Source organism: Helianthus annuus, chromosome 9, assembly GCF_002127325.2.
Source record: "Helianthus annuus cultivar XRQ/B chromosome 9, HanXRQr2.0-SUNRISE, whole genome shotgun sequence".
Taxonomy (NCBI): domain Eukaryota; kingdom Viridiplantae; phylum Streptophyta; class Magnoliopsida; order Asterales; family Asteraceae; genus Helianthus; species Helianthus annuus.
This window is the reverse complement of record NC_035441.2, coordinates 172687599-172698510: the sequence shown is the minus strand read 5'-3', so window position 1 is coordinate 172698510 and position 10912 is coordinate 172687599. Positions and strand designations below refer to the sequence as shown.

General features: G+C 37.5%; 1 protein-coding gene across 1 annotated transcript; it reads left to right on the top strand.

The window, feature by feature from the left end:
* The first annotated feature begins 1039 nt into the window (after positions 1 to 1039).
* Positions 1040 to 2108, top strand: LOC110876774. The gene is made up of 5 exons (XM_035977125.1): positions 1040 to 1248; positions 1354 to 1468; positions 1523 to 1666; positions 1770 to 1847; positions 1974 to 2108. The coding sequence occupies exons 1-5, from the start codon at positions 1040 to 1042 to the stop codon at positions 2106 to 2108; spliced, it is 681 nt and encodes a 226-aa protein (XP_035833018.1).
* The last annotated feature ends 8804 nt before the right edge of the window (positions 2109 to 10912 follow it).

Below are 10912 nucleotides of genomic sequence, written 5' to 3'. Positions count from 1 at the left end.
AGATGTTGCTGGATCTGTGATTTCTTGTAGATATCTTGAAATCTTTGATCGACCTCCAAAGGAGACTAAGAAGATGAATTTCGATATTGAAGATTTGGAGTAAGTTGTTGTTTATATGTTCAGTCATGTAGTGATCATAAAATGTATTTAATGATGTTAATAAATAAGATGAAGAATGTTTGTATTTAATGTGGGATCATGTAATGGTAATAAATGAGGTTTATATTGTTTGTATGTAATGCTGAATCATGGTAATAAATGAGGTCTACAGTTTATTCTTAGTGAATATAGTACTTAATTTATGGCTCATTTGCTACTTTAATAAATGTTATAGTTTTCCTGATTTATTTTCTGTTTTTATTCATTCAATGTTGTTTTGATATGAATATTCTTTTCATGTACTGGTAAGGTTTTGCGGTGTATTGTGTGGAATAATTATGCTCTGCAGATTAAGGACTTCATTTCTAAAGTCCCACCTTATGAGCATGTGATGGTTGTTATACAGCATGGAAAGTGTAAGGAATGGAAAAGTATTTTTGTTACTTTCTGCAAATCATAACTATACTGTTTATTTCTGGCAATATAAAGACAGGTATACATTAAATATCTATATACTTTTCCATGTAGGTGAATATACTGTTCAAAGTGATAAGTTTGCAACACGAATTTTTCTGAATCAAGAAATTGATGAAGTTGATGAGCTAAGGAGGAGGTAATTCTCAATGTAATTTCTATTGTATATAGATGTTCAAGTCAAATACTTGGTTTCATGTCATTTGTATACTAATTCTAATCATTTGTGGTATTCAAAAGGCATATATTGAAGTTTGGACAAGGGAGTAGTTCTACTTCTCAAACAATACTATCGTCTCAAAGTATTTTTCCATTACATAAAGAATTTGTAACTGAAGGTGTGAAGAAACATGTTGATGAGATTAGCGAGATAGAAGAGGTTTCACTTCTTTGTATATAGTTTGGTTATTTGTTTGGTTTGTCACCTGCGTGTTTTTACAGGAAGTGTGTTGTGTTTTTACATGAAATGTCTTGTGTTGTGGTTGCGACAATTAAGATTGTGCAAGAAGAGTATGGTTGGTTTTATGTTGCCTGTCGTAAGCGTTTCAAGAAGGTGATGGGTAAAAGTGAATACTTGCAGAATGTTGAGAATGTTTCAGATGATATTCTTCGATTGCCTGCGACTTCTTTGGTTTGTATCAGATGTCATACTGAATGTACATCGATCACCACAAAGTAAGCAATGATGATTATTTAGCGTTATATTTATATAAGTAACAATCTAAGACTCATATTTGAATATAGTTTTGCAGTTTACTTAGTTAGTTGTGTATATTTTAGGTTTAAGGTGCAAGTGCGGGTGCAAGATGAGAGTGGTAGTGTTTCTTTTGTTATGTTTGATAGAGATGTTCAGAAGCTTCTTGGATTAGCTGCGAGTGACATAAGAGAGAGGCAGGTTAAGGCCAATGATACTGGATTCCCTCATGAGATATTTTGATTGGTTGATAAGAGGGCTGCTTTTAAGATTGATGTTTCAGAGTTCAATCTTAATAATGACTATCGTGTTTATACTGTGCAAAAAACAACTGATGATCCAGTAATAATTGCTGAGTTGGTTAGTGGAGATGGTAATGGTGATGAAAATACTGATGAGGTAGCATATAAAATTACTCTTTCAATCTATTTATTTTTCTTTTGAGTTTTAAACACTGGATTGTGTACTTTTTTATATGATATCATATATTATGATCCTTTAGGTTACTCAAGAGGTAGCTGACGTTAAAGACGTTAACCTTTCAGACTCTTCTCAGGTGTCTGTTGAACGAACTTCAAGGGTGAGTATTTATTTTTAAAGTATGTTTAGTACGTTTAAAAAGAGTTCATTATTTTATTAAATGAGATCAATAGTTGTTTTGTGATCTGTTGGAAGGATGTTGTCTCTGTTATGGCCGACTCTTCAGCCGTTGAAGTTGAAAAGGATTCTGGATCGTCCCAATGGAAAGCGGATGGCTCAAGATCCTGATGTTGCCAACGTTGGTGAGCTATCCACTAATGTGAGAAGAACCCGGAAGAAGCTGACTAAGGTTAACAATTAGATGCTTATGAAAAAACAATTCTTATGAGAGATAAGTAGAAACCACTTATTTTTGAAGTATCCTTGTGGTTTTTATTTATGTTTGTTAACTGTTGTTTTAACAAACTGTGGTTAAAAGTTTTGTTTGTAAGGGCTACAATGATGAATATGTTATGTAATGTCTATGGGTTGAATATCAAGTAAGGTTAACCTTTATTATACATGTTTGGTGATATTGATAGACTGGATAAGTAGTAGGGTTGTATATTATTGTCAGATTGATGAATGAAAATTTAATCAATTGGTTAGTCGGAAAACTGTTGGGGTCTGAGATACATTAACATTTGTTAGAGGCTAAGCACTATTATAGTGTGCTAACATCTGTTAACCCCTAAGCAGTGTTAAAGATCTGTTAAAGGTTAAGCACTGTTATAGCGTGCTTCAACAGACCATATGAGCTGTTGATCATTATCTGTTAAACATCTTATATTATAGATCTTTTGTTCAATTGTGTAATATCTGTTGGTGCATAGCAGAACTTAGGTTCATCATACATTTTGCTTCATCAGCAGAGGTTATAGCGTGCTATAACGTGCTAACATCTGTTAACCCTTAAGCACTGCTAAAGATCTGTTAAAGGCTAAGCACTGTTATAGCGTGCTTCAACAGACCTTATGAGCTGTTGATCATCATCTGTTAAAGATCTTATATTATAGATCTTTTGTTGAATTGTGTAATATCTATTGGTGGCACAACAGAACTTAGGTTCATCATACATTTTGCTTCATCAGTAGAGGTTCTCTTTAGCAGACCTTTGCTTCAGCAGTCTTTGTGTTAGCAGACCTTTCGGTTCATCAGCAGAGTTTGTTTGGCTCATGTACTGAGGTTTTTTCGTTTAAGTAACAGACTTTTCTTTTAACAGTGGTTGTCTTCAACAGATGTTTTGGTTTGCAAAGTTTAGCGAAACAGATGTTGAGTTTGTCCCTTTGGTAGGAGCAGTTTTTAAAACACTGTTATTTGTAATTCCAAGTTGTATACTATTTTATTAATTTTGAGTGTTATATTTCTTTTTGTTGAGTGACCGGGAAATGTAATGGAAAAAAGTAATGTTTAGATGCAAAATATAGTAATGTTTACTTGAAAAATATAAAAAGGTAAAACCACAGTTTTGAAAGTATATACTAAGACTACATAACTTCATTCCTAAGTTAGTTTCCAAACAAGAAATTTGTCCATCAAACATGTCAACTAAAACATAAATTATACACGGCTGAAAAGGTGTTCAAAGATCATGTCAACAAACTTCAAAGTGTATTTTATCTCCTCTTACACTTTTTTCTTCGACTATCTCAAACCTCAGCTTTTTCCCCACAGATATTCCTGTTTCATCCATGATACGCTGCCAGTCTGTATGCATCACTAGATGGTTGTTGTCGTCAGGTGTTCTAGGATCTCTCCTAACAACCAGCTGTACCAAAAACTTCACATGAGCAAATGACAGCACAGCTCTACGGTAATCATTTAGCTGGTGTTCTCGAACAAAGTTCCTCGGTATTGCCTGTAAAGGAAATTTTTTTCTTTATTTATTCATTCAAAACAGCATATACTTTAAGTAATAACAGATATATCCAAGATTATAAGTAAAATCAACTATATTAAAAGTGGATATGTAAATACCAAGTTGTGTGTCTGTAAAACATGGTATTCAAACTGTTTTTTATAATGTGGACGCCTTTTGCGGTGTTGGTGATTGGTACGGCTGCAGTGATGTTTTGTCCCTCCGTGAAGTGCAATCCCGTCTTTGTTAAAAATCTTCACAGTAAAGTTAAAGTCGTCTTCAGGAGTACTTCCCATCCATTGAAACAACAGTTGGCAGCTTTCCTTAATATCATTTTCGAAGCAAAAAGTTGTCCATCCTGGTCCCATAAAACTAGCAGCTAATCCCTTTTTGTTTTCAGGAGAGAAAACATAATGGACATCAACTTTACTACTCTGCTTTGGTCCATGTACTTTGGCAACCAAGTTATCAATTTTTAATCTCCTTTGCGACAACAGCTTCAGCAAATCATGTGGTAAATGCTATAATTTTCATAAATTTTAGAAATGTCATATTAGATTTTATATAGGATACAAAATATAAATTAGAAGTTTTGCTAACAGTCAAAAAGATACACTGGCAATATATAAAAATAAGTAGGAATTTTTAACCTGCTTGCAGTATGTTTCTTCTTCAGCCTGTATCAAGCATCCATAAACATAATCTCTGTTCGATCCATCTTTTCTAATCTCCAATCCCCCATTGTCCAAAACATTTATCTCAAATTTTGCTTCCTTCAATTTTTTTAAACACGGCTTATCTATGTTGTTATTTCTATAAGTTTCAACAAACCGGGTCCATTCTGGCCCGTTTATCCTCGTACTTTTATGACCGATGCTCTGTACTGCAATCTTATACTTAAAACCCGTATAATCAACCAACTTTATCACTTCACACTTTCTTGGTAATTGGTTAGCCATTATCTTTGGAAGTATCTATGTATATAAAATACACAACATTTAATATATCTTTAATTATATAAATACAGTTTTAGCATACAATTGTGATTTGAGCTAATTTGTTCTAAGAATATAGCTTACAAACCCCTCATTTAGGTCTGCCAATTGAAAGACGTTGATAATTATCATAAACTTCATCTGAAAGTAAAAAATACAATAACAGTTAAATACTAAAATATAAAATCAATTGTATCTGAAAAGCATTCTATTTAAGGTATAAAAAATATCCAACACTCTGTAGGACCAAACTTATATGTTGTGTACTTCAATATGGTCCCTACAACCAACAATATGAATCTAATACTGTGTAAGATCAAATTTTTATTCTTGTATAATAAAAAAGTATTATATGGCAATAAATTTTTCAAAAATCCATGTTTGTGTCAACTTCAAACTTCAGTTTTTTCAGCAAACAAGGCTATATTCACTTACAAATCAGACATATGAGTACTATAAACTGATTGCAGAATATTTTATCAAAATTAATATTGATAGAACAAATGTATCAAGCCTACATGGCGGTTCATACAATAATTCTAAAACCATTCGTAAAATTTACAACCAAATATTTATTAAACAATAATATTTCAGATTGTTATTTAGATTGAATGAATCAAAATGTAACTAAATAGGTTGATATAAATCTTATTATAAAATAAAGAAAACAAGTTCACATAGGTTTATCTATTTTAACATCAGTAGATTATGATTTTGATGTTTATATAATTTGAAATGAGGAAACTGAAAGGAACATGTCAAAGTATACCTGTAAAATACACAAGAGAAAAAAAATACCTGATCTAAAACTTTAAATTTCTGATCGTCGAGTCTGAGGAAGAAGAAACTGTAGAGTTTTTTCGCCGGAGAAGAAGAGATGAGATTGTATTGAGATTGTTGAAAATAAGATATTTATTTATTAACTTGTAATTGTTTGTTTATTTAACTTATAATAATCTTTAATATTGCGATTTAAAAACTATTTTTAATTATATAAATATAAATATATTAAATTAATAGATAAGTTTTTCGTATTTAACATTTTAAATTTATAGTCAAACAGTGTTTATAGCTGTGCAAAAATTGTGTTGTTTTAATGTAAAAGGGGGTAAAATATAAATTTTACAAAACTTAATTTCAACCAACCAGTGTAAATATAACATCTGTATTAACTCCATTTAATATACTTTTCATCTCCATTATTGAATATAAGCTCCAGAAAACATATTCAGAAGTTTTCTCAAATAACTTTCTTATCAAAATTGGCAAGGTTCTATTGCATAATATAGATTACACGCTATAAAATCAAGTATTGTTTCTTTGAATTTATTGTTTGTATTATATATGTTAGATTAATCATTATTTGATGTTATGAGTATGTGTTTGTCACTGACGGCGTTTCATATTCTCTCTTGAAGCAAATAATAGTTGCTGTAATCCGGTATATTTTTATCGATTAAGTACTGCATTAACTTAAATTGTCACACCCCCAAAATCCCACACGCGGAGTACCACCGCTTGGGAGCGTGACTGACCAGGATCAAGCCACCAATTATATCAAACATAGCATTTAATAAAATCAAAGACATAATTGGTGTTCAAAACCAAACACTGTTTAAGTAGCGGAAGCATTAAATGTAAAACCCAAATCATAAGTATCAATGTGTGAATGTAAAAGTGTTTAACAAGCATTCACGAGTTCTTGTCCACAACGACCCGCCTCTCCTCTGGTGCAAGCTCCAAGTATACCTAAGGCCCTGCAAGGCATGCAGCAAATAATCAACAAACTAGTTGAGCGAGTTCACAGGAAATAAGTTCGTAATAATCATGCGTAAGTTCATCTAATAAGGCTTCCCAAGCGAGTGTATTCTATTGGTGAGGAATTCTCACGTTTATCCTTTATAACGGGTTTCTCATTATGGTACTTACTAGACTAACTTCCGACCATGTGTTCTTCTTTACCGAGAACAGGAAAAACGTACAGGGTCACGTAGGCTTTACGTGACGTGCCCTTCCCCGAGGACAGTGGTACGCGTGGGGGCTACGCAGGCTTTACGTAGCGTGGCCTTCCGACCCGGAAGCCAGTAGAAGGTATCGGGTTACGTAGGCTTTACGTAACGTGTCCTCCCGACCCGGGAGACAAATGGCAAACATACTGGGTTACGTAGGCTTTACGTAACGTGTCCTGACTAACCTGAGGACGATGGTCTATAGTCTGGTGTATGCGTAAGTACGAGTAATCATTCCATTTCATCATATCCAACCCAATTCCCAACCCGGGAATCCCATGCCTTGGCTGTGTGAACTCACCTTGGTTTGCTCGGCAGATACACAAATAAAAGTCTCTTGACTAACAGGTTAACCACGTCCTAACAGATTACCATACAAGTCAGGTTCGGTTCAAACATTGCACGTATGTATCATACAGGTGAACACGTTGTTAGCACGTAAATATCATGGCAACGTTTGACAGATAAACAATACATTCAACCCGTACAGTTTAAACAAGTAGGCCCAACTATCCGGCCCAATGTGCATAAGTGACTTGTGCGAGTCCATTGGGGTTGTGCGATTTGGGATTGGGCTTGAGGCCCAATCGGTTAATCAAGTGTCATAGCATGAACGAGTGAAGTTAGTCCAACCCAATAGTTAACATATAACAGTTAAGAAATCTCATGTACTTGTGCGATCCAGCTATTTACCCAGCCCAACAGTTCAAGTAACCCTTAACACTTACGGCCCAAATAACGAAGCAATTACTTGTGCGATAGATCTTGGGCTGTCCGGCCCAAAGTACAGCCTTGTGCGACCAGACTGCCTTTGTGCGACTGGGCTGCACTTGTACGACTGGACCAGTTTGTGCGATAGGTCTTGTGTGATCCGCCTAGTTGTGCGATTGGACTTCTTGTACACCAAGAAGTCTTGTGCGGTTGGTTTAACAAATTCCACCATTCAAGCAATCAGTTACAATGAGTTTATCAGTTTCCTTTTTCAACAATCAATTAACATAATTCAATCATCCGGTTAATCCTAGTATCGATCAAACAGGGCATTATATCATGAACTCGTATAAACCCTAATTTGATTCAATCATGCACGAAACTTAAAACATTTAAACATGTAACATCCTGGATTCGTGTTCTTGCTTCCTATCCTCAAATACATGCACAATATCCGAACAATATCACATAACAGTCGGTTTATCTTACATCCGATTACTTTATCATACGATTAACAACAACATATCAACTAATACTATAATCCGATTTCTTGTGAGCTTTAACCATACACATGAGCCGATTAGTATTCATACAAACTCTAATAGCCGTACAATCACTTAACATCAAAGAGCACAACAAGCATAAAATCATACTAACCAGATTAGTGAAAGGACAAGGATGATCCAAATAGGGACCTTGTGCTGCCGTCGGTTTCCAAGCAATGAGCGAGAGAGAGAAATAGTAACTAGGGTTTTTGTGTGTGTTCTTGTGTTGTGAATTGTAACAAATGAGAAAAAGATCAAGTCCCTAAGTGTTTACACGGTTAGAGGGGGTGGGCCGGCCCTTACATGGGCTGCCATATTGGTCCGTGTACAAGGTGTAAAGCCCAACGGCTTTGTGCGATCCAATGTAGGTGTGTGTTGTGCGTTTCTTGTGCGGTTCGGTACATACATACATACAATATAACACAACACATGATTCACAAAGCTCACATAACACAAAATAACAAAACATTTATTAAGTCCAACCATATAGTCTAGTTCACATATACACATAGTGTTACACAAAGCGAGTCTAAAGTTCGAGTTGTCACATTATCCCCAACTAATTGGAAATTTCGTCCCGAAATTTGGTATGCACTCACTGAGGAAGCTAGGTAAACTGTACTGTTCACTGGTTTTCCTGGGGTGTCACATCCTCCCCCCGTTGATCTGGAATTTCGTCCCGAAATTCCGAAGTAGTAGCTTCAGCCTCAGTAGTGGTTGCCTGGTTCCCGAATAAATGGGGGTACTTTTCTGTCATCCTGTCTTCGCGTTCCCAGGTGTACTCTGGGCCACGTTTGGAGTTCCAACGAACTCGAACAAGAGGGATTCTCTTGTTTTTGAGGACCTTCACCTCCCGGTCCGTGATTTCAACTGGTTCCTCGACGAACTGCAACCGCTCGTCGATAGTGAGTTCCTTAAAAGGAATGATGAGGTTTTCATCTGATAGGCACTTCTTTAGGTTCGATACGTGAAAGACATTGTGAAGTGCCCCGAGTTCAGCTGGTAGGTTCAACTTGTAGGCTACCTTGCCAATCTTTTCTATGATTTCAAAGGGTCCGACATACCGCGGATTCAGTTTGCCCCGTTTGCCAAAACGTACCACACCCTTCCGGGGTGAGACTTTCAATAAAACCCGGTCCCCGACCTCAAATTCCAAAGGCTTTCTACGCTTGTCCGCGTAGGCTTTCTGACGGTCGCGTGCTGCCGCCATGCGTTGTCTTATTTGTGCAATCTTTTCTGTGGCGTCCACTACGATCTCTGGACCCGTAATTTGACTATCCCCCACCTCTGCCCAGCAGAGGGGTGACCGGCATTTACGCCCGTACAATGCCTCGAATGGAGCGGCTTGAATGCTGGTGTGATAACTGTTATTGTAAGAAAACTCCACCAAAGGGAGGTGCTTTTCCCAGCCGTTGCCGAAGTCTATAACGCATGCTCTAAGCATGTCTTCAAGAGTTTGGATCGTTCGCTCAGACTGCCCATCCGTCTGAGGATGATACGCTGTGCTCATGTCTAGTCGTGAGCCGAAAGATTTATGCATCGCTTGCCATAGTTCTGACGTGAATCGTGCATCGCGATCCGAAATGATAGACGTGGGCACCCCGTGCCTCGAGACAACTTCTTTAAGATAGACGTCTGCAAGTGTGGAGAACTTGTCCGTTTCCTTAATCGGTAGGAAGTGTGCAGACTTGGTGAGTCGATCAACTATGACCCATATTGTATCGTTCCCACGTTGGGATCTAGGTAGGCCTGTAACGAAATCCATGGAAATTTCTTCCCATTTCCATTGAGGTATCTTAGGCTGCTGAAGTAGGCCAGCTGGTTTCTGATATTCGACCTTGACTCTCGCACAGGTCAAGCATTTTCCAACATACGTAGCAATGTGGGCCTTCATACTAGGCCACCAATAAGTAGTGCTGATGTCGTGGTACATTTTATCCGACCCTGGATGTACCGAGTAGCGAGACTTGTGAGCTTCATCCATTACAAGTTCGCGTAGTCCGCCATAAAGAGGGACCCAAATCCGGCCCGTTACATAGTAGGCGCCGTCTGCCTTCTGTTCCATTTGCTGTCGTGAGCCGCGTAAGGCTTCAGCCTTGACGTTTTCGGGCTTCAGTGCTTCTGTCTGAGCAGCTCGTATCTGAGCAGGAAGGCTAGACTGAATCGTAAGCTGTAGCGCTCGCACGCGCCGTGGTAAAGTGTCCTTTCGACTAAGGGCATCAGCCACAACATTGGCCTTGCCTGGATTTTGGGGGTGTGACAGATTGGTATCAGAGCCACCAATTATATCAAACATAGCATTTAATAAAATCAAAGACATAATTGGTGTTCAAAACCAAACACTGTTTAAGTAGCGGAAGCATTAAATGTAAAACCCAAATCATAAGTATCAATGTGTGAATGTAAAAGTGTTTAACAAGCATTCACGAGTTCTTGTCCACAACGACCCGCCTCTCCTCTGGTGCAAGCTCCAAGTATACCTAAGGCCCTGCAAGGCATGCAGCAAATAATCAACAAACTAGTTGAGCGAGTTCACAGGAAATAAGTTTGTAATAATCATGCGTAAGTTCATCTAATAAGGCTTCCCAAGCGAGTGTATTCTATTGGTGAGGAATTCTCACGTTTATCCTTTATAACGGGTTTCTCATTATGGTACTTACTAGACTAACTTCCGACCATGTGTTCTTCTTTACCGAGAACAGGAAAAACGTACAGGGTCACGTAGGCTTTACGTGACGTGCCCTTCCCCGAGGACAGTGGTACGCGTGGGGGCTACGCAGGCTTTACGTAGCGTGGCCTTCCGACCCGGAAGCCAGTAGAAGGTATCGGGTTACGTAGGCTTTACGTAACGTGTCCTCCCGACCCGGGAGACAAATGGCAAACATACTGGGTTACGTAGGCTTTACGTAACGTGTCCTGACTAACCTGAGGACGATGGTCTATAGTCTGGTGTATGCGTAAGTACGAGTAATCATTCCATTTCATCATATCCAACCCAATTCCCAACC